This window comes from Magallana gigas, chromosome 1 (assembly GCF_963853765.1).
Source record: "Magallana gigas chromosome 1, xbMagGiga1.1, whole genome shotgun sequence".
Lineage (NCBI taxonomy): Eukaryota > Metazoa > Mollusca > Bivalvia > Ostreida > Ostreidae > Magallana > Magallana gigas.
Window position 1 is genome coordinate 13,611,886 of NC_088853.1, and position 24,879 is coordinate 13,636,764.

Here is a 24,879-nt window from a genome sequence, read left to right on the forward strand (position 1 = left end):
TTGTTGTTCTTGATCTTGCAGCACTGGCCACTCTCACAGACGGGTATTCCTATGGAGGACAGAGGAGCCCGCCCTCAAAGCCCACTGGTCTAGCGGCTGCCATTGTGTCCAAGCGGTTCATCACACTCCGATGGGACAAAGATGATGATAGGGGGACCACAGGGTACACTGTATTCTGGAGGGAGCAGGGCTCTCTCAGGTAGGTCAAGAGAAGAGGTTAAAGGTCAAGCAGGTTTAAGCACTGGGATTCAAGCTCATGCTGTAAAAGGTCTTGAGATCAAGGTCAATATGTCCAAGGTCAGCGGGCTATTACTGTAAAGTGGTTATTTATGTGAAATTTACAACAGTTATGTGGTAAGGTTAAATCCGTGTAAAATACCCCTACGGGTATGGTAAAAAGATTAAAATTTGCGTGTGGTTATTAATGAATTTGTATATTTAATTCCCCAAATTATTGTTTGACTCCAGAAAACGCATAATTTACCACCAGCGTATATAACCACTTTTACAGTTCAGAGTTAAACATCTTGAGGTTAAATGTCAGGGATACTTACAGAGAACATATGTTAAAGGTTTTGTTAAATGTTCTTTTCTGCAGTAGACACATGTATATATCATTAGTGTTTGCAAGTAACATGCTTAACTTTGTGTGAGAGTATATATAACATTGGTGTTTACAGAGAACGTATGCTGAATACCACACAGCCTGAGGCTACACTCCAGAGGCTTAATCCAGACTCCAGATATCAGATCCAGGTACGGGCCTTCAACAGATTCCAGTACAGCTGGAGCTATGCAAGCATCGAAGTTGACACCGAAAAAGATGGTGAGTAGTAAACAAGAAATAAGCTGTTGTGGTCTTAAGTTTCCTAATTTTCAAACAATTTGAGTCCAAAAAACAAATACATGTATAAAAACCAATTCTGTGACGTCATGAATGTCTGTGGTGACTCCATTGAATTAGTACGCCTCGCCTTGGAGTTTTAATCTTCAACGAGGATTTGAACATGTTCTTTGATAATGAAAGGAAATCGAATATATTGCCAACAAACCAGTAACATATTGGCAATCCTTGCAAATAGGCCTCATGAATTTAAAAGATAAACATGAATTGACATTTGGTTTCTGATCTTGTGTAGATCTGATACTCTGATTATGTGATGTATTTTGGAAATGCACTTTTCACTTTCTAGGAAAGCTTTTTAAAGGTAAAATGTAACAGTTTCTTGCAAATGTTTTCAGTGGCGGTGCCAAGTCCACCGGTCAACATTCGAGTGACGCCACAGTCCCCAGAGTCCATCCTGGTAACTTGGGACCCACCTCTACAGCCCAAGGGACAGATTCTGAAGTATCTCCTCAGCTATGAGGACTCTCATGGATCACCCAAACAGATTGAGGTGTTGGACACCAGAAAACTTCTGACAGGTAAAGATTGAATGAGAATCAAATTAAATTAAATAAGATAGAGCTAGGTTTAAAAAAAGTCTAATTTTTTCCACTTCTTTCTAATAAAATTTTTAGAAGATTGAAGTGTTTTTTTTATACCCCCGCAAACGAAGTTTAGGGGGGTATATTGGTTTCACCCTGTCCGTCTGTCTGTCCGTCCGTCTGTCCGTCTGTCTGTAGACGCAACTTTGTCCCCCCTATAGAATTTTTTATTAAGGCATGGAACAGTTTGAAAATTTGTACATATGTTGAACACCATCTGAAGATGTGCACCTGCAAATTTTGTTAAGATCAGACAAGATTTAATGATTTTATGACAGTTTTTATTTTCCTTATTCTATATATTGTACACTAATGTTGAAAAGTAAGGGAGGTAATCCTTACAGATTTTATTAATTAATTAATAGAAAACACTCTAAAATATATTTATATAAATACATCCAGATGGAGTTTTTTGTCTTTATGTCTTAATTAATAAAAAAATTTATTTTTTATAAGTATTCTATCAACTGACAATGCAAAGTTTTTGTTTGTCAATGATAAATTCTTAGGAGCTAATAAAAACATCAAAGACAAGTGTGGCTGAATTCATTTGTCCCAAGGGAGCCATTATCTGAGCCATGGTTCAGATGGAGCATGTGTTTAGGGGAAATTGATAATCTGTAAAATGGGTGATGGTTTTGGGGCTATTTTAAAACTGTTTCATGTAAACCAACAGGTCTATCATTATATGGAAATAAATAATATAATTATTAATAAAGAAGTTAAACTATTTTTAGAGGTTGTTTAAATTTATTTGTCAAGTAAATTGATGAAGTGACCCTATTGGGCATTAATTTAAATGAAATTCAAAATTACTGATATGATTGTAGTGTTTTGGCAATTTTAAAATTGTTTGTAATATTAAATTTCCTTTTTTACATATTTTTACATAGTATGGTAATTATGGTAATGTTTTGGGAGTTTATTAAATTTAACAAGTTCATCAAAGAAAATCATAATCCTATGGGATCAATTTTCTGATATGGAGTTCCATTGTGACAAAGGAGAAAGTGAGGAAAATTTGAAACAACTAATTGCATCTGTCAAGACTCTTATTAGAAAGATATTGAAAGTTTTATCAACAGAAGAGCATTGCTTGGCTATTTCTATTCACTGCAAAGGGAGGGGTTATTGTCATTTTGTTGGTTTTTCTTTAAATCAATTAAATTAAAAAAATATATCATCAAATACATACATTTGTAAATGTATTACTGTTATAGATATGTATTTACAGTGAAATTCTGACAATTTTGATTTAAATTTTTCATTGTTAACTAATTTTTTTTTTTTTACAATTCTAGAAAAAAAATTTTGTATGTGTTCCAAACCTTTATTATTCAATTCAATTATTTGTCCCATTTGAAATTAGCCTAGCGGGGGTATTAGTCCCAATAGGACAGTTCTAGATTAATACAGGGTTATTTTCACCCTGTATTTTTTGCAGCTTTCTTCATCTGCAAACCATTTTGCCCCATCTTGAATTGGCCAAATGAAGTTATGTTTTTTGAGAGATAATTTGAAACATTCTCCAGCTGAAAACAATGGCAAACAGGATGAAAATAAAATGAAGACAAATATTTTCCTGGATACAGCCTTACTTCATGTATCTTGTTTTTTCATATGGCATGATTCAGTATGTTGATTCCTCCCTCTGATTTGTAGGTTTGATGGCATTCCGAACCTACACAATCCGTGTGGTGGCTGTGAATGAAAATGGGGAAGGGATGAGCACAAGGGAAATGACCACAAAGACGTACTCAGACAAACCGTCAGAACCACCACAAAACGCCACGCTTGAAACCGCAAGTTCTACGGTAAGAATCTAAATCTAAATCAAAATCTATAGAATTTTTACTGTGTCATGTTCATCAAAGTTGTGAAAGTTTTTCAACTCAGTACTTCTTTAATTTTGAAAGTTTGCAATAATAAGGAAATAAAAAAAAACAATCTTCAACCTATTTGCTAATGAAGATCATTTAATAATTCCACAAAATAATCAATTCTTGATTCTTTTTCTGAAATGGATGGTACTTTATATTATTATTTACATTAAAACTCTTTGATTCTGATATGGGTTATAATGAACACCATTTTTTTCCAGTCACTCATTGTGCGATGGGAACCTCCCCCTCGGGAGCACCAGAACGGGAAAATCACAGGCTACAAGATCCGCTACAAGATGAAAGGCGCCTCCAGAAACGGAGCCACCGTTACCACAGATGGGAACCGCCGTCTGTACGCCCTCACTAACCTGGAGAAGATGACAGAATACCAGGTGCGGATCTCAGCTCTGACCGTCAACGGGAGTGGACCACTGACTCCCAAACTGAAGGCCACCACCTATGAAGATGATTTGGATGGTAAGGGGGGGGGGGTCTCCTCTCTAGTGTTTAGGACTCGTAATTAAGAGGGCTGGATTGTCAAGTACTTGTTTAGATTGTATATTTATACAGTAGATTCCTTACTTTATACGAGAAATTAATTCCATGATTAAATTGTTTTGTATCAAATCACTTGAATATAAAATTGCAAGAACTAAAATTTTTTTATCATAGTTTCATTTAATTTACGTCTGCTCGAAAAATGAAGGTGAGATTTGAAAATCTACAAGATAAGCTTCTCACGATTTTATGGGGATATCAATTCCTTGCGTTTAATTAGGAACCTACAGAATATAACCTTTAGAAGAAGAGCTATGTAACTATATAGATATAACTATAGAATATATATAATATATATGTATGGAATTACTTAATAAGATTTAATGACTTAATAAATTTTATGTCCAAAATGTTGAGTAGATTTCCTTAAGTAGTGAATTGAGTGATTTGTAACTGTTGGTAACAAGGGGCCTATTTATACCGTATAAATTGACATTACGTGTACAGGAAACTTTGTTTCTCTTGACAGAGTCTAGGGTACCTGATGCCCCTCGCACAGTGACTGTGACCCCTCATGCGACCTCCATTCGAGTTTCGTGGACCACCCCTCCCCCGGAGAAGAAGATCGTGGTGCGGGGCTACGTCCTGGGGTGGGGGAAAGGTGTTCCGGACTCGGAGAAGAAAGTCCTTGGGCCTGATACCCAAATATACACAATAGAGAACCTCAGTAAGCTTACAGCTAATGATACAGAATTTGACCGAGTACTTTATGTGCATTAAGGATGTGTCCATTGTGCTGATGCATTGTGGTGCTCTTCATTGCACTATAAATCATTTGTGTATGTTAAAGAAAACTTTTAGTTCAGAACTGCTCCATAGTTAATTTTTAAATTTTTTTTTGGACAATCGCTGAACATTAGTTATGCATTCTAAAGAAAACCTAAATACTGTGGTTTCATCAATATTCGTTGAATACCAATTTTCGTGGATTTCGTTGTTAAGTTGATCCATGAAATGTTCATTGAAGTGCAGTTTCTATTAACATTTTGTATTAATAGGGTCATTGGCCTCAAATTTATGTATCCTTGAAATTGTGATTTTCACCTTATCCACCAAAATTGATACCCTTGAATATTAATGAAACCACAGTAAGTCATGAATCATTATCTGAACTGTATCACATTGTTACTGTGTGTATAATGCTTAGAATTTTGGCTGTCTGTTGTTTATGCTGTGGACTTGCTGTTCCCTCCCGATGAATTCCTGTGTTTTGTTTACAGTTCCTTCCTCCGAGTATGTGATTACGGTTCGTGCCATGAACAACAAAGGGGAGGGATTGACCCGCTACACCACAGCGATCACCACCAAGGAGTCCGGTAAGGCACACCCCTGATTATAGGAATCCAGGCCCCAAAACCATGAACTTATAATGGAATGATGTCCGTTATAAGTTGATTTTAAATACTGTATACAGATTTGTTTTTGCTCCACATTATTTTTGCCTCTCTTCACTTGCAAACGGTTGAATTTGCCCAGACTAAGTTGTGTTTAAAGAAGGAATATTTGAAATTTTGGAATTAGCTAAGTCTTTAATTCGCCCGCCAACAAGGGGGGCAAAAGTAAAACGGGGCCAAATATTTCCATGTATACAGTATCTTGCTAATTGAAATATGATTAAAAAGTTGAAACTTTGTATAACTGTCAATTTTATATAACTTACAAATGCCAAGATAGTACATGTATTCAAATTATCCTATAACATTTTTGTGAGTCTCTATCAAAATGGCAGTTTCTCTACATTTAATCAATTCATATGTTCAGTGATGAACTGATTTGTAATGTTAGTTTTGCCTTTATTTCAGTGGAGGAGAGGCTCATTCCACTTTTTCCCCCGGTGGGTCTGAAGACGATGGTTTTGTCCTCGTCCACCATTGTTCTGACCTGGACCGACACCTCGATTGGCCCCAGTCAGAAACTGCTGGACAATCGTTATTATACTGTCAGATATCGTCTGGCAACGGAGGCGGAAAATGACAATAACAGGTAAATTATATTGCATGAATGCACTGCCTGGCATCAGAGGCGGTAAATGACAATATAATAGGTAAATTATATTGTATGATAACGCCTTGCATCAAATTAATTATCAAACTGTTTATCAAGGTTTATCAATGTTTTTTCAGGGTGTCACAAAATTTGCAAAAATGGAAGAAATGTTTTAGCATTTTTAATTTGCGTCAGTCATCTTTTGCAATTAAAAATGTTCCTTATAAAAAATAATAAAAAAGATGTATAATTTCTGCATATCCAGTAATTTGCAATGAAATAGAGAGCGTAAAAAAAGCAGGAATTAGATTATCATGAAAAGAACAAGAATTGTTATTGGCTAAAAAAAAATGCAGTGTTTTAAAATCTAATATTACTTACCATTTTCAAAATCAAGGAGTAACTAAAACTCAATGGTATTTGATTTATTCATATGACTTAAATGTGAGTATGATAAATTTTACAATAAAATGAAACGTCAACATACGAAGTCAATGTCATAAACATTTCATTATTGGAGTGTATAGAACAAAATTGATACGTAGCATTATCACAGGCAGACACTAAAAAATGTAAACATATGGATAAGGTACAGTGACATTTGATGAGCGCTATGAATGATTACAGGTACTGGTACCTGAACTCGACAGACCTAAACGCTCACATTGACCACCTACGTCCCAACACTAAGTACGAGTTTGACGTCAAGATCACGAAGGGGCGGAGCGTAAGTCCATGGAGCATGAAGGAGTCCAACAAAACCATGGAAGATGGTACGTAATATTAATGAGTTATAGCCCTCCCCCCTCTTACCCTCCTCTATTATCATAGCAATGGAGCATGAAAGAGTCCAATAAGACCATGGAGGAAGGTATGTAATATTTATGAGATATGATATCTTGTATACAGGGTTATTTTCGCCCGTGTAATTTTCGCCCTTCTCCACCTGCAAACAGTTTCGTCCCGTCTTGAATTCACCCAGTGTTTTATTAAAACAATACGAGCTGCAATTTTCATGTTGAATTCTTTTTTAACGAAAATGGTATTTTCTGCTAAAATGACAAAAAATATCGTGGCTTGTAAATTTCTGTTAGCTTTATTTTTGTGTTAAAAAAAAATTTTTAAAAGCCGTTAAGAAGCCTTTATTGAAGCAAAATTGAATTATTGTCATCTTGTACAAAAATTGATTTGCTTAGAAGAGAAATCTTTCTTCTGACAAAAATTAATGATTTTTTCAAATCTCATTTATCATGAAAGTTTAAGTGACATGCAGACTTACCATTCTAACAGGTTTTTGAACCAAAATAAAATTCTAAAAAATACAGCTCATAAATTGGAATTCGCCCAGTCTTAAATTCGCCCGCTGACAATGATGGTTAAAGAGGGGAAAATAAAACTGGGGCAAATATTTCCCTGTATACAGCAGCCCTGTCTCCCTCTCCCTCCTCCATTATCATAGCGATACTCACTACAAAGCAGTTCATCATGAGCAAATTCTGAAACTAAGCCACACAATAAGAAAATAATGACTTGAACCATGAAGGAATGGTAATTAGTATTTTAAAATATTTATTTATACATTATTTCCTGGCTATTATGCTCGGGATCGCCCTTCAAAAAAGCTAAAAACCTACCTGGAAGTGACGTCACATACCGTATAAATAGTGCTCCCACTGCGATAAACACTCATAATTTTAAAGCAAATTTATTGTCAAATATGTATTTTTATTTGAGGTGGGATAAACAATTCTCAAAACCCATACAGGGAGGGAACCTTGATACTCCTCAGCCTCAGGCTGTCTTCCAAGAATGCCCCTCATCCATCACATCCGGGGGAATGCTTGGATGAGGGGGACATTCTTTTCATCCAGCCTTCGGCATATCGGAGTATCAAGTAGCATCTTCAAAGTATTTGACAATACTAAATTTTAAAATTTCCCCTCCTCATTTAACAAGTCACTTTTCTCGCACGTGGAATACTTTGTAAGATAATGTCAATGAATAATATTGACTACGATGTTTCCCACATTTGTTTATTTACAAAGAGAGAGTTGCAAAAAAATAAATTAAGTATATGAAGCTTAGAAAATTGTAAAATTGTCACAAATGAAAGTTGTTTTACAGTAGATATATATCAGCAAAACAGCAAAGAATTGTGACTTATCTTATTTCTGACTCAATACATTTATAATAGAAGTGTGTGGGGAAGATGCCATGATAGTGTTTCTTTCATGATTATAATTTGACACTGTAGAGTATAGATAAGGAATGTGTTTATGCGATACTGTTTGAGTATTAACATGCATAAACAATATTAATGATTTTATTTTCATGGTAGTTCCTGCTACAGCCCCTGTAGATCTGACCCCGGTCCCCAAGAAGAACGACCCCCGGGCAGTCATCATGAACTGGCAGCCCCCAGCTAAACCCAACGGACAAATCACAGGTGAGCTCCCACCCCCTTTCTTCCCACAGGTAGACAGATATCTGGTCAGCAGCGAGAAATATAACACATGTATTGATGTATACATATTACACAAAAGTCAACTCTGCCCAGAGGTAAACAGAATTGTGGTGGACAGCGAATAAAAAATAATGGACAGATGCTTAAAACAGATCTGTGAGTAAAAACATTCCATATCACATGTACTTTCACCTGCGTCTTGTTCCCTGTGTTCAGGAGAGGGCAAAGTTTGTTTACATAACTCCAGTCTAATTCCATTGTATGAAAAGATTACTGTGTAACAGTAAGATAAAAATATGACATTTCTGAACGATCACATATAACCTGTGTTGTAGCCTTGCTGAAGCAATATACCTTTTGCAGAGTACCTGGTTTTTCACATAATAGTAATATTCAGTTGCACATAACACATTTGTGACCGGGTTAACAGGTGTGTGACTGTCAGTCAATATATCCGGTCTCATTAGCTCAGTGGTTAGAGCGCTGGCACAGAAAGCCAGAGGCTCTGGGTTCGAGTCCTGGTTGACTTGACTTTTCACTACCTGTTACACATGTATGGAAATGCACTATGTCCGACATGTTCCATGTGTTGTTGCCATGCTGAGACCGGGTTTTCTACTTTGTAGGGTACCTAGTTTTCTACACGACGGACCCAAAGCAGGACCTGCGTGAGTGGGTGGTAGATGGGGTCCTCGAGGGGGATGAGCTGTCGGCGACCATCAAACGCCTCACCCCCTCAACCACATACTACTTCAAGGTCCAGGCACGCAACAGCAAGGGTTACGGTCCGCTGTCTGAGACCGTCATCTATAAAACACCTCAAGGTAGGTCTCTAGTAATAACTATCTTGTAGCCTGCACAAAAGCAGAGAAAAAATTGCTGTAAAATGCCTCAACAACAAGGGTTATAGTCCACTGTCCGAGACTGGCATTTATAAACACTTCAAAGTTGGTCTCAAAATAAACCTCAAAAACACAGAAAATTTACTTTAAAAAACATAATGGAGAAGGTCCCTGTAAATAGTTACATAGAAAATTACAGTAAAATGTCTGAAGGTCCCCTGGAAATAGCTACCTTATGGTAGGTCAGACAATCTCTGAGGGGTAAAAAAAAAAAGAAATAAAAAATTACATGCAACTTTAAGTTAGGTCCCTGGAAATAATTATAACCTCAAGATAGACCACACAGAGAAATGTAATCAGAAAATGGCAACCAGGTAATCAAATCACAGATATACAGAAACCAACCATATCACTGGAGTTGTCAGGCTTCATTTGTGTCTAAGATTGGTGATGTTTCACAGCTTTCCCAATATATAACACTTTATTTCTTAGTAATTTACACAGCAAAAACTGCATGGGTTAAAGGGTGTCGGTAAATGTATTTGTGAATCTGTTTGTTTGTCTTTAAGTTAATAATCTGTCACTGTTCAGAGGTCAAATACACAAAAAATGGGAGCGACCCATTTCCAACCGTAGAATTCTAGAATCTACTCCTCCATTTTGTTATATTTGTTGAATTTCAAATGGCATCTCAAAGGGAGCTTAAAAGATTTGAATCTTTTGATTATTGAAGTCTTTGACAATATGAAATATGTTTGATGATTTGGTATTGTCTTTATAGAGTTATTTCAAAATGAAATACAATAATCTTTTCTTCTTAATTTGAAAAAAAAAAATCCTTTGTTTTTAATATCAAGATGTAATACATGGGTATCTGAATTTTTATTTTTTGCTATTGTCAAAACAAGTCCCTTTTTCATTAGTCCATGTCTTATTACCCATCCCAGTGTTAATGTGGGCAATACTTGTCCTTTATGATTGAGCTTTTAACGGGCTTGATGGTCGTGGCCATTTTTAGAGTCTTTTAATCTCCTTCTTTTAAGGTGGAATAACACACCTGGGAAAAATCACTCAAATTAACTGTAGATTATTTGATTATGAATAAGAATAATTATAAATAAACTATACATATGTCAAATAAGCGAAAAATTGCAAATTGGGGATAAAAAATGAATATTTTAAAAAAAATCAATTCAGTAAGTAACAACAAAAGCCCCTGCGGGATTCAAACTCAAGCCCAACACTTTATCCACTTGGCTATGAAGTAAGTTATATGTTGCCATCGATAAAATCCCTTAAAAAAACAAAATGTCGTTTTGATCAGAGGTAAGCCATTTTATGACGATGTGTTATTCCACCTTAAAGAAGAGTTCTGTATAAGGATACAGGAAATTGATAAAATTTTAAAGCTTTAAATATTTAAAATTTTTTTTAATTTTATGGCCAAAAATATCGTTTGTCAAAGCTAAGAGAGATCTAATGGGGTATTTGTCGACCACACAGCCTCCTTGAATTGTTAACAGTGAACATGATTCATGGTGTCGGGATCTACTAATATGTCGGGGCACTAATGGTTTCTGTTGTTTGGGGCATGTTTGTAGCGGACGGAAGTGGTGGTGGCCAGATTGATCCGGAGTATCCACGGATCAGTCCCGGTGGGAAAGGGACAATGCCCGATTTGTCCGAGGACCCGAAAAAACCCAGCGTGGGAGGTAACGGAAGTAGGTCTTTGTGCTGCCTTAATTAATTCTGTGGTTTCATTAATATTTAAGGGCATCAATTTTCGTGGATTTAGCATGTTTAGTGAAAATTGCATTTTCAAAAAAACTCATAAAATCTGGACCAATTATCCTATCTTTAATATATATTATTAGAAATTGAAATTTAATGTTGTGGATTAATGCAACAACAAAATCAACGAAAATTGGTATTCAGTGAATAGTGAGGAAACCACAGTATTGTCTCCCTTGCTTAGGCCAAAACATTTCATGTTTAGTTTCTCAATCTTCAAATTTGTAAATTTAATGCTGCAGCTCTATTCCTTTTTAATGTATTTATTTTCATTTTTTTCAAAAATTGAAAAGGGGAATAACTTAATTATATTTTTCTCACTTAAAATCTAAAAAAATTAATTTCCTTTTCAATATGGAGTTAACATTTATCCATGCTGCATTTCTTTTTCTCTTTCTGAAGGTCTGAGAACTAGCCATTGTGTTCAATTTTTGCCTTGCCTTGTCTTTACTAACCCTGATCTAACTAAAGTCTTTACAAGCTTACCAGAATTATCTCTATCGACAAATGTGAAATGCTTTAATAAACTAGCTGTATAAACTTCTTATGTAAAATTTTTTATTCAGGACACTGCTTTCTTAATTATTATTAGCTCATAATTTCTTGCTTGATTTTTTCTTGTACTTTGGAGATATTTCGGTTTCAAACTTTCTTTGCAGTTGTATGTTAAATATTAGCATATATTTACCCTTCCTAGTAATATGAACTTTTCAACTTGAATAACTCTTTCAAAAGCATGTCTTTTCTTTTTTCATATCTCAATTTTCTTTCCTACAAATGTAAAATTTCTTCTTCTTAAGGAGTAGTTTCTTTTTGTAGCATAGGAACATGCTTCTATATTATATACTGCATCTTGTTCAAAATTTTGATTCCTAATAAATGTCAACATGTTGATTATGAATTTTCGAACCTTTTGTGTTACTGTGGAATCATTGAATTTCATGGGGGCCAATTTTCGTGGATTGCTTAAATTTTACAAGTTCTTGGGGATGTAATTTCGTGTATTCCCTTAAACCTACAAAGGAAATATGACTATATTACCTTAATTCATTAATTCGTGGAGGATGTTAATTCGTGGATAAGAGGTACCCACGAATTCCATGAAAATTGAGCCACCATGAAATCTAATGATTCCACAGTAATTGTCTAGGATTGATTAATTATCTGTCTTTTAAACCATTTTGATATTATTTTTCATTTTGTAGATATAACTGTCCATCTACCTTTTCTCAACTACAGTTATTAGTCTCATAACTAAAAATAAAGAAAATTGCTAATGTAATCTTTTAAATACATGAATTATTAGTGTGAGAAAAAAATATCTAATCTCTTGCATTGTAATTTTACCAATACTTTTACTTTCCATATGTGATTTGGCCAATTTCAACATTATGATCGCGTTAATCCTTGCACTTTCGTGTTGTGTTTTATAGATAGTCGAGACAGTGAGGGGAGAAGGGGCAGTAACTCAGAGAGCGGTCTGCCCACCGGCATCATGAACATTATCATCGCCTCTGTGGTGGGGGCGGCATTCTGTGTCATCATCATCGTCATCGCTGTCATTTACTGTAAGAGAAGAGACAACGAACAAAGGCTCAAACGCCAGTAAGTGTCCGGGGGTTTTTAACTTGTGATCTAAAATTACCCCCATTTGAGTTTTTTTTTTCTACTGTAAGAGACTAAACAACGAACAAAGGCGAAAGTAATTGTCTGGGGCTTTTAACTTGTGATCTAGAATTAACCCCATTTGAGTTTTTTTGAAACGTAGGAATCTCAAATTCTTTTCTTAATGACCTGCTCAATATGTCTAACTGGAAAAGTGAGCAATCTGCCTTTATTTAGAGGAACTTTTTAAATCAAGACAGACAGCTTAAACTCTGCTAGACTATTCAACACATTTAACAGAGATGGGGAAGGAAGATGGAGTTCAAATCTGTAGGAACTTTTGAATGAAAAACTTAGAATATACTAAAGTGCTTTCCTACTCGTCTTAAATGATACAGACATGATAATGATGTGAATGAAAAAGTCTGATCAAATAAAGGCTTATCTTTTTCTTTCAGAGCTCAACAAAACCAGCAGTCTCCTGTGAAAGGCAAAGGTCAGGGTCGTGACCTAAAGCCCCCTGACCTCTGGATCCATGACAACATGGAGATGAAGAACATCGACAAAGGTCAGAGGAGTGAGAGTACGCTGACCATGAGCACCACGCGGCGAAGCTCCAACGACTACCGCTCAATGGACGACCTGCCACCCTACCACGAGGACAGAAGTAAGAACTCAAGTCTTGTTCAAGGCATTAATAAGTTTGAATATATGGATTATATATGTGTTATTTTTCATGTATTGTAAAAATTATAAGTTTGCATTGTGATTACAGAATTATAATTCAACCCATGTTTTTGACATTCCAATATTCAAGTTAAAATTCAAGTCATATTCTAGTCATTTCTAAGTTTGGATTATAATTCAAGACATTGTCACTGCATTCCTATATAAATTTATTTTTTATTTTTTACATTAAAAGATGAAATGTACTACCATCCACCCTCTGATCACGATGAAAGAGAGAGGTTCCTTCCCCCAAGACAACCCGGTCCTGGGATAATTCGCCCCAAGGCAACAAAACCCTTAATGATTCCAGTGGATGCTCAACCTCCACCTAGGGAACGTATGTATTTATTGTCTGTCTGGTGTTAACAGAAGTCTTTCTCTTGCCTTGTGTGATTAGTCTCTTGTGTACTGTAATTACAATAATTGCTCACTGCACAAATGGCAGGCAATATGGGCAAACTGATTTTGCATTAAATCACAGATAAATATGGCTTCAAGGATAATGTGAAAAATAACAGACATGCATAATATACTAAATAAGAAGTTTTTGGACCAATTATAATGGTTTTTTAGAAAATTTATGATATTTTAAAGTTTATGAAATTGCTGCCCATTACCAACCAAAGAATGGGCAAGATCTCCCATAATTCTTTATACTGATATTACCATCCAGATATTTACTATATACTGTCAATTTTTATGATAACATATTATGTAAAGAGAGAACCATAACACCAGTAAATAAAATATATATCCTATTTCAAGTGCACGTCTTCTCAGTATGCTATGTCAATTAATCCCGCCTGATTTTTTATCTCTGCAGCCATTGCAATGGTGACAGCTTTACCTAATGGAGCGCTCAACCCGAACCTGGATCGGGGAGAGCCGGGGGTAATGTCTCGGCCAGGATTCCCCCGGACTCAGTACAACATGCAGTACACAAGTGGGGGACCAAGAGTCAACGCCGGGGATCTTCCCCAGCCACCACCAAGTAAGTACCTTAGATCCACCTCATAGATTTCTGTTGTGAACTACCACCCACCCCCAGATAATGCTGGATCCTCCTCACAGATTTCTGTTCTGAACAATAACCCATACCTAGTAAATACTGGATCCACTACACATATTTCTGGTGGAACTATCACCCACCCCAAGACATGCTGGATCCACCTCACAGATTTCTGGTGGAACTACCAACCACTCCCAGACAGTGCTGGATCCACCTCACAGATTACTGTTGTGAACTATCACCCACCCCAAGACATGCTCGATCCACCACACAGATTACACAGATTTATGTTTTTTAAGTTAGTTGACCATCCAGTTTCTATATTAAATTTCACATAAGCCTATCTTTCTCCCCCCTTCCCCACCCCCTTTCCCCAATACCAGTACTAGAAAGAAATAAAACGACAGAAACTTTTTATTTGACTTTTCCTGAAAATACAATATACAAAGGATGTAACCTCTCTCTTTAACTCTTTCAAAGATTTATAGGGTTTTATTTCAGTTACAGATACATGTTGCAAATAAATGTATGAGAATTTGGTTGTATGAATAGCTTATGATTTGATAATTGGTGACAAAAATCTTGGTTACAAAAATGTTCCAAAGTTAGAAAAAGGTGAAAGATTGAGACAGATTCTGTTGTAAAAAAAGTATTTACAATAAAAACCATCCAAGCCTCATGAAACAACCACAGCCCCTAAAAGAGACTCTGAAGTGTATTCTTATTTTCAGAAGCATCCAGAAATGTTATGTTACAGTACAGCTTCTGTCTCTCTTTCTAGTCAATGCCAAGAGTTGAAAAAAATATGGTTAAATGTTACAATTTTAGCCTGCAGACTTGTTTTTCTGTGTCAATTTTAGGGATTTTCAAACTTAGATTGATTGACACAGTAATCGAAGGAAATGCATCCACTGGCTGTAGTAGCAAGAGTATTGCTGTTGTGATGTTGAGCCGAATTTTGGCAATTTGAACCCATTGCAGTGTTACCACAGATTAACATAACATTACGATTATAGAAAGTGTTACACAAATTCATTTATTTGGTATTCCCTCCTTTATCTTGTTTGACAGGATTGCATTGAGTTTTCTTACGGCCTTTGTAATCATGGATATTTCCCCACTGTTTTGTTGTTTGAGTTGCATTGTGCTCTTTTCAATTAAATAATGCAACATTTACTGTAATATCATACAGAGTGTGTCACACAAAGTTGTTGATTTTTCACCCCTCATCTAGTTCAGTTACAATAGAATTATGCCAACATAAAATCATTGGTTGTGTATACAGCAGCAAATATTTTAATGCCTCTCTCCACAAATTTTGATACATTTTTTTCTATTTTTTTGCAACATTGACTTTGATTATATTCCGTAGATTGCATGATTGATGTTGTGTTTGTTTTTTTTCTTTTGTAGTTCAAGCCTACCCGATAGATTATGCATGTAAGTTTGTTATCCTATAAATCTGAAATCCTTTAATTAACAGATCTCTCATTAATATGTAGTATCAACAAAGCCAGACCTCTTACCATCACTCCATTTGTCTTGTAAACTTGACTTCTTAACTTGCAAGCTATTATTATGGGCATTTTAGAATGAGGGTAACTATAATGGACATTTTATGATGAGGGTAAAAATTATTATGGGCATTTTAGGATGAGGGTAAAAATTATTAACCTGGGCATTTTAGGATGAGGGTAAAAAAAAATTCGAATTGGGTGTCTAATTCATATATAGTTTCTATGTTTTCCTGTTAATTAAACATCCAACCAAATTAGTATGATTTTCTTAATAGCCTAGAAAATAGACTTGATGATATGTTTCTTTTCAATTTTTTTTCCTCTAATTTGAGTAGAGTTCTAAATGAATATGTGTAGATATATCTAAATAGAGTTTAACTTGTAGATGTTTTTAACAAGTATTGTTTTTGATTATTGTTTCCCTGCTTTTTTATGGTTTTTTTTTTCTGTGTGTTCTTCCTCCCATATAGTGAAATGACAAATTCTTTTGCTTCACAGACAAGCGTCCCATTTATGATGAAGATGACACATCCAGCCTGCATAGTTGTCATGACGACCGTTCCTTTTCCAGTAGATCCATTGGTTATGGCATGTATTCCCTTTGTCTGTGTGTCAGCCTGCATCTGTCTGTGTGTCAGCCTGCATTTGTCTGTGTGTCAGTATGCATGTGTGTCAGTTTGTGTGTTTTGTCTGTCTGTGCGTCAGTATGGACAATTGTCTTACTGGTCCTGACCAATAACTATCATGTATGTGTGTGTATATCCATGTGTATATCCATGCTTTAATACTAACATACATTCCATAAAATGATAGCAAAAAAAAACCTGTAAAGAAATTTATGAAGAACATTTTGTCAAAAACCCACTCCTGCTAAGATATATATGACCTTTTCCTCTCAATTATCCATAACACCCCCCCCCCCCCCCCCCCCCTTTCCCCTTTTCTTTTGTCTGAAGATCAAAATTGTTTCGAAGGATTTTATTTTGCAGGCAATTTTCACCTTTTTTAACTATGCAAGCTGAATGCCAGAGTAGATGTTTATAAAAGTGATAGGAAATTCCTCACAATCAAATTGATTCAGTAGGAATGAACAGAGCTTTGACAAGAGCAGAGTTTTCAACAGAGTCACTCATTTTGTACAGTTTGCCTCTTTCCATCCCTCACTCATCCATTTGTTACTTATCCATTTGTGTTTTTTGTGTTTTTAACTCATGATTTATCTCTGTTTCTATCAATCCATCTGTTGCCGTCTGATAACGTCCATTTGTCTGTCCATCCATCTGACTGTCGCTGTGTCTGGATTTTGGTGTTCTTCATACTTGTCACACTGTTCTGTTTATAACATTTTCATTTCATTTTCTGAATTTTCAACATCTGTTATCCAACTGTTAGTGCTTCTTTGATTTGTCAAGTTAATATCATTAATTTTTTTTTACTAGATTAATGGGTGCACTAGGCATTTGTCTAGTTTTAGTTCACAATATCGCTTCTCTCTTTGCACTCAGAAATCTGTCTGTCTTTTAATTTTAATTTTCAAAGTTGATGCTTAACTTCATGCTATTGTTTCATTTTCGTGCAAAATTCATGAATTATTGGAACTCTACAAATTTATTATTTCGCAATTCATCTTCAGTCTGTTATAATTTGCTTAAAAAGTGCCTTTTTCCACTTATTTGATTTGGCTTATCATTTTTTTTTAGTTGTCTGACCTTTGTTTGAACCTTTGACCTTTGACCCCATTTCAGGCCAGAAGCCCCCTGACTGTCATTCCCTAGGTCAAGGCCAACCAATGGCCGTCATTGCGCCAGGACAGCACGAGTTTGACGGCCACCGCAGTCTGCCCAGAGGAAACCGACCAATGAGAAGCTTCACATCCCCAAACCCCCATAACCAATCAAATCTCTTCTCAGGGGTTCATCACCATAGCACCCCAAAACATCAGATAGGTAAGGTGGGGCAGGATATCATGGTAAAATCAAGGCTCTTCTCTTCAGAGAGTTTTGCAAAGGAGTCTCATTTGGTACTTTTCCTCGACTAGTGACCTTGACATAATAAACTTAGTAATACCAAAGGTCACCTTTGCCCCTTGGCAGAGGATGTACAAATTACTCACGAATCATATATGTCAGATGTCAGTTGATATACATGTGGTTTGTAAAAGGCCCAGTCAAACAAAATCATCCAGCGAGTTTTGATGGCTGGTAAATAATCATGACACAAGCTGAGGGTCTGCATTATTTTTTTATCTGTAACAGGGTATTGTACAAATCATATTCATTCCTCTTTAAACTCTCATAGTATGACATCTGTATGCTCTTTTTGTGTAATAAACCTTTGGATGTGTGTAAAGTTTGATTCTGACCAAGTAAATATTCTTTGAATTAGTGGTCTTTGATTTTCACAGATGTTGCAATATGTGATATTTTTAAAGTCTTCCCTATTCATTACTAAAGTGCAATCAATAGGTGTATTGTTATCAAACCTGGGGTAAGCCAAAAGAATTTTTATGTGTGCCAAGTTTGCAGAATATTTCAGTGTAAAAAGAAGTATAGTTTATCATCACAGTAGTAACCCCCTCAAACAATTGTAACCCACTGAAATGATAAAAATGAAAACATTACTGTATCTACATCACCCTCATTCTTTGACAGATTAGCCTCTTGCTGATGTATTTACCTTTTTATGCTTCAAATTTTATTTTCAATGTTTGCATGTTGTTATATTATTCTGCATGCGATGTGTAATGTCGTGCCACTTTGTATCGTAGTATTATAGGCCAGTAATTGGGCAATACTGGGTTCTCTGTTCTCCAATTCTTTAATTTTTGTTTGTGAGAAAAAGGGTTTGCACCACACAGTATTTCAATGCATTTATAATAACATAAACAAATGAAAAACAAATCCTGTAGAAGATTGTATAAAACTTGTTTCAGATTAAAACGTACTCATATAATACTTTTTCAAATGTACAAAATTTCAGTTTAGTTACATTCTGTTGAAAAAGACGCTGAATTGAAGCATCAGCACTCTGCGGTAAAAATGGAAATCTCTCGGTTTTATCATTAGAACTAAAGTCTTGGTTCTCTGTCTTCTACGATTGACAAACCATTCATTATTCATCTCCCTTTGTGACTACATGTAGTTGTTTATATGTCAGCATAGGAATAAGACTTGTAAAAAATGTTTTTTTTATAAATGGATGTACTTTAAGGAAAAAGTCAGCATCTTTTTTTTTTCAGGCAAAGTTGTCATTTATTAGTTACAAAAGTAAAGTACATATTTTTTGTTAACAACCATTTAATTTTTTGATGATTAAATATTTAAAGTTACTCCATCGAGTAAATTGCTAAATGCAAAAACTGCTGCGAATTTAGTTGTATTTCCCATTTCCAAAACTTTGTTACATCATAATTTTTCTTTTCTAAACTTGTACTCAGTACTTAAAAAGAAAAATACAGTAAGACCTTATGGTACAAAACTCCTCAATTTAAAATAGTCTGCAAGTATAGACAGTGTTGGAGTAACCCTATCTTTATCTTTCACATGTAGTAATGGTTAAATGCCCCTCTTAATAAGTGTAATCTATTAAAGTACAACTTCGTTGAAGTAACCCCCGTCTTTCTCTATTTCAGTCAAGCCCCAGCAGTCTCCCTATAAGAAGGCCGGGCCTCCTCTCACCTCTGCTCCAATCAAACCCCGTGCCATACCTGTTATAAAGCCCAAAGCTCCAGACGTCGTGCTGAAGGCCGGAGTAGATCCAGACATACAGGTAAGTTCCAGGTGTCTAGAAACAGATTAAGGTCAGACGACACGTTCTTCAATTTTAGATAACTTTTTCCAGGAATTTGTTAATGGTTTACTACTACTTTGACAAGCCTTCTTGCAAAAAATTAGGGTACCTTACCAGGCATTTCTGCAAAATACTAGAGTATGCAATTTCCTATATAATCTTCTTGAAAATACACTTGAATTGCTGATATAAAAATAAATACATATACAGCACAGCAAAATTCACTATATTGGAACTCTATTTTTTCCGGGGCGAGGCTTTGAACTCACGACCCCTAGAACCTATACGCTTCTGGCAGTGAGCGGCCACGGTTCTAACCACTCGGCCATCTAGAGACATAACCACATCCAATTAAATTTGAATCATCTTTAAAATAATTATAAAATTAATATTTTTTATTGGAACTTTTTATTACGAGGAGATACAAAAAAGATTCTCGAGGAACATGTCGTCTGACCTTAAGGTTCATTAACCAGTTAGCATTGACCAGGGGGATAACTCGCACTTGGATGATTGACTTATTGTTCCTTGTTAAGTTTTTCAGGGGTAAAAATGTCTATATTATTACCTCTGAATATCTGATGAAATTCACTGTTATTTTTTTTATATATTGTATTGTAGTTATTGAAATTTTTGAGAAAAATTGTATTTTTTAAAGCAAAATTTCATAAATGTATATAGGGACAGTGAAATTTAAGAATTTGCTAAAATAACTGCATGTATTCTCTTATTTTCATCAGATTTTTTCTTCAAATGACTACTGCTTGTTAGTCCAAACTTGTATTAGATAATGTTTATGCTGTTATTTTGCCCATTCACACGTTTTTGAGAATTTTGCCTCAATTTGATATCACTATTGCTGAGAAAGAGATGAAATTTTTATGCAATATATGTTACTTTGATTTATTTCAATTTTAAAGTGAGTTTTTTTTTTATTTTAGAAGTCAGAAAGTACTGAGGAACTTTCAGCAGAAATGGCTAATTTGGATTGTCTGATGAAAGATCTGAATGCCATAACGCAGCAAAACTTTGAGGTTTAGAAGTGAAGCATAGATTGAAACGAAGACATTTTTTTTTTCATGGAGTTGTCTCCCTTGAATATATTTCACTGTGCCATGTGTTTCTATTTCCTCACAAAGTAAGTGGGAGATTGACCATGAAAGTTATGTGTGGAATTACAAATAACTTCTGAAGAAGAATGTATTATTCAAATACTGACCTCTGTTGGGATCAAACCAGAAGAGGACGAATTCATGATTGCTCTCAGAAACAACAGAAGTCAAGGGAAAACCTTAGATAAACTATAATATCATTTCTGTCGTGTGTGGAAGGCATGATCCTGATTTTTTTTTCACATGTTTTTTCTGTACATTGTATAGTGTGACTATACTTGATAAGTGAAAGGTTGTTTATAAACTTAAGGAAAAACCAGTGTTTTCAAGGAGAAGAGGTGATGAAACATATCTTAGGTCATTGAGGGACTCTCAAATCATTATTTAAGGGAGATTTGTTTCTAGGTTGTGTCAATATTAAAATGCTTTAAAAACAGTCAAAGAAATGATATCACGTGTATCTTTATGTATTGGGGGAATAACTTGATGTCTACAGCCGCGGTGTGAGTTTGCAGCCTCATTCTGAGTCTGTAGCCTCGTTTTGAATATGTGACCTCATTCTGATAAAGAATATGCTCAGCTTTCAAAGAGAGATAGGGTTGTCTTACATGTTGGAGCTGCCTTCATTATACATTACATGATACACATATTGTCTTGTTGTATGTTTAGTAAAACAGTATCAAACGAATCAACACATCAACAACATTTTCATAGAACATGTCCAAGCCAAAACTTTATCATTGAATACTCCTGATATTATAAGCCAATTTCATCAAATCGGCTCAAATGTATTACAAATGATTACTTTTGTCACTGAGTGATATATGCTAATCTCATACAGAAAACATCTACCGGTATTTGCATCTGTTTATTTGAAGAAAACCCCCCAGATATTCCCTTCTTCAGTGACATTGTTGGAAACCAACTTTTCTGCGACAACTTTGAATTTTTGCTCTTTTTAGCCCCTGACTAGTGATAAGGTTGTTTGCAGTGAGTTTTTGCAACATTTTATATCTTTTTGAATAAAACCTAAAACAAATTAAGGCATTATTAGCCTGAATGATGACAAATGTCCTCTTTGTCTCCGAAAAATCTGTGAAATCTACTTTAAGTGAATTATAGTTGGTTAACAGTGTATGTAAATTGCAAAGGATATAATATTAGCGCTATTTTCTAACGCCTATCATAACACAAATCATTGGAATGTTTATAGAATCAAATACATTGGGTGCAAAGACCCACCAGATTATATAACTGTTTGTGGTGCTATTTTATTTTAATCATTAGAGTTCTGCATGCATAGTTTACAAAGCCATGTAATTGTTTTCATCATGATTACTGTCAGTTTGGAATCTGTGTTAAAATTTATATATTTTTGATTTTACAAGATAAGGTTGTAGGCAATGTTTTTCATTTTTTCAAACTTATTCAGGTCTTGCTACATTTCGTGTCATTTTTAATATGAATTCACTTAACTGTATTTAACTTCTACATACATCTTTATACAAAGTCTACTATCTTCATCTTTTACTTTCCTTCTTATCCTTTTGTATCAGACCAGTGGTACGAGTTTTGAGTAAAATCTTCAATGAATTCTGACCTATTCTTTGGAATTTTTACTCCTGACTTTGAACAAAACGTACGAACCATATCTATTCATATTTAGGGGCTTGACCACTACAGAAATTTTAGTTTGAGTTTTGTACTTTTTAAGTAACGTCTTGGAAATTTGGCTTTACACGTGTTTCTTATTTGTATTTCACGGGTCACCTTTGAATATTTGACCTGACCTTGACCTAGACTTATTTGATTCTGACCCTAACCTGCTGAATTTGCCCTTTTAATTTATTTTTAGCATATTCATTATTTACTTGTGATGTGTTTATAATATACCTGTCCATTTCATGGTTAATACGTGAACTGTAATATTTTTATGCAATTTATTTAAAAACGAAAACCTAATGTTTATTATTTTTAAAAAAAAGGATGGGCATATTTACCACTGAAAACTTTTATAGCTCGGACTTTAAACTTAATGTGAAGTTTGATATTGAACTGATTTTAAATGCCATTAGGATATCGCTAAACGTCTTTATATTATTGGTTGTTTTTTTTTTTACTTGTTTTTTTTATAAAGCAATGATACTCTGTGTATCCTTTTGGTGTTTTCTTGACATACTGCTTATCATCGATGGTTGTGTACTTAGTCTATATATACAGTCGTCTGGTTTTACACGTAGGTCCGTATTTTATTATATTTAGTAATCACGTGATGCATGATGTCACTGGCATCGCTTTTGGTTGTGTTTGATTTATCGTAGACTTTTTTTTTGACCCTGAACAAAACATCTTTCATAATAAAATTTATGTAATAAAACATCTTGGATTTGTTACCTTTTTAACTTGCCTGAACGAAGGTTAAAGATGAGCGTTTCTGATCCCCTGTTGTCTGTCATTGTCTGTCTGTCTGTCCATCTGTAAAGTTTTCACATTTTTAACTTCTTCTCTAAAACCACCGTTCGAAATTAAAGAAAACTTGGTACAAAGCATCCTTATGAAAAGGGGATTCTAAATTGTAAAAATCAATGGAAAACCTATATGCAAAGTAGATAATTGTAAAATGTGTGTCTTTATAAATCTTTTCAAGAACTACTGCACTAAGAAATGCCAATATTTAACATTACACCAGAGCTTGTATATATAGTGAATATTCCAAATTGTTAGAATGGTGATTGGTGACCCCAGACCATTACTCGGACCCCAGGATGGGTCTTAAGTACTACAAAGCTAAAACTTTTGAGATTTCTATACAAGCTTCCTAAGATACATGTAGTGTAGATTCTAAATTGTTATAATTGTGACCCTCGTGCCAATACTGGGGCCCCAGGAGGAGTTCAAATTTTAACATAGAAATGTATATGAAAAATGTTTTTAAAAAATTATCAAGAACAACATAACTAAAAATTGTGAGATTACTCTGCAAGCATCCTGAATTAGTGTAAATTTTAAAATGTTAAAATCGTGACCCCGGACAAATACTTGTTCCCAAGAGAAATTCAAATATCATAATCCAAATATTAATGTATTGGTATTTTAAAAAAAATATATTTTATTTAAAAACCACACTGTTCCAATGTCTGAGATTGCTATGCAAGAATCTTCAGTTAGTGTAGATTTTTAATTGTTAAAACTGTGACCCCCCGAATTAATACTTGGGCACTAAGATGTGTTTAATGGTCAACATAAAAAAGGTGGTAAGTCAAAATCGTGACCACGTCCATTTAATGTATTGTCAAATCTTAAAATATAATTACATGTATACTACAATGAGTTTAAAGAGTTTCATATTTAAAAATTGTTTAAATAAAATGAAACAAGGCACTGTTGTTCAGGTGAGAGATGTAGCTCTTGGGCGTATTGTAAATTTACTAGCAGAGGTTAATGAAAGGCAGAATCTCCCTCGGGAACTTGCTTTAAATATATTAGAAAGCATTTTTGCCATGCTCTTGGCAAAGCCTTTACTGAAGTGAAATTTAGAATTTTATCACTTTATTTTTTTCTTTCTCACAGTAAAGAGATTTGCCCTCCGAAATAGTCTAAGACAGTTTATTAATTACCAAATAGCAAAACATTTTGAATATATTACCCTCTACCTTAAATTGTCATAAACTTTTAATATGAGAAAAATGTATGACTTTATATGCCTGTGATTTGATTAAAATACCACAATATCATATACATGATTTGGAAATTAAGAATAAACAAAAAGCTGCGTTATCTTTTATTACGTTCAAGAATTATTGAATAGTACAAAAGTAGTGGAGTATTCCATTAACAAGCCGTGTCCTGTAAATTAAAAAAAGAGAAGAATTAAACAAGAAAAGTTGTGTGAGAGAGAGATACAGAGAGATATACGGAGAGAGAGAGAAAGAGAGAGATACGGAGAGAGAGAGAGATACGGAGAGAGAGAGATATTTCTATAACACGAGAAATTGTCCAAGTAGTTGCATTTTCCTGTGTTTTATGATGATGCTACAAATTGATTTTGTAATGTATGGCCCAGTACATTCATTTCATTATTAAATCGTACAATTGATGATATAGTT

General features: G+C 34.8%; 1 protein-coding gene across 8 annotated transcripts in view; it reads left to right on the plus strand.

Moving 5' to 3' along the window:
• The window catches only part of LOC105335421 (neogenin), a 39,307-nt gene extending 16,155 nt beyond the window's left edge, over positions 1-23,152 (plus strand). Inside the window, exons 8-28 of one of the 8 annotated variants that reach the window (XM_034465668.2) lie at positions 22-199; positions 681-826; positions 1,243-1,425; positions 3,151-3,302; positions 3,590-3,848; positions 4,399-4,596; positions 5,150-5,245; positions 5,732-5,912; positions 6,543-6,688; positions 8,254-8,361; positions 9,006-9,203; positions 10,823-10,942; positions 12,446-12,617; positions 13,076-13,284; positions 13,540-13,683; positions 14,170-14,337; positions 15,769-15,795; positions 16,371-16,460; positions 17,618-17,818; positions 19,504-19,640; positions 20,603-23,152. In XM_034465668.2, the coding sequence (XP_034321559.2) occupies positions 22-199; positions 681-826; positions 1,243-1,425; positions 3,151-3,302; positions 3,590-3,848; positions 4,399-4,596; positions 5,150-5,245; positions 5,732-5,912; positions 6,543-6,688; positions 8,254-8,361; positions 9,006-9,203; positions 10,823-10,942; positions 12,446-12,617; positions 13,076-13,284; positions 13,540-13,683; positions 14,170-14,337; positions 15,769-15,795; positions 16,371-16,460; positions 17,618-17,818; positions 19,504-19,640; positions 20,603-20,701 (3,212 nt within the window). In that variant the 3' untranslated portion in view covers positions 20,702-23,152. The remainder of the gene's footprint in view (positions 1-21; positions 200-680; positions 827-1,242; positions 1,426-3,150; positions 3,303-3,589; positions 3,849-4,398; positions 4,597-5,149; positions 5,246-5,731; positions 5,913-6,542; positions 6,689-8,253; positions 8,362-9,005; positions 9,204-10,822; positions 10,943-12,445; positions 12,618-13,075; positions 13,285-13,539; positions 13,684-14,169; positions 14,338-15,768; positions 15,796-16,370; positions 16,461-17,617; positions 17,819-19,503; positions 19,641-20,602) is intronic. The other 7 variants (XM_034465670.2, XM_034465673.2, XM_066083536.1 and 4 more) reach the window with 7 other exon arrangements.
• The last annotated feature ends 1,727 nt before the right edge of the window (positions 23,153-24,879 follow it).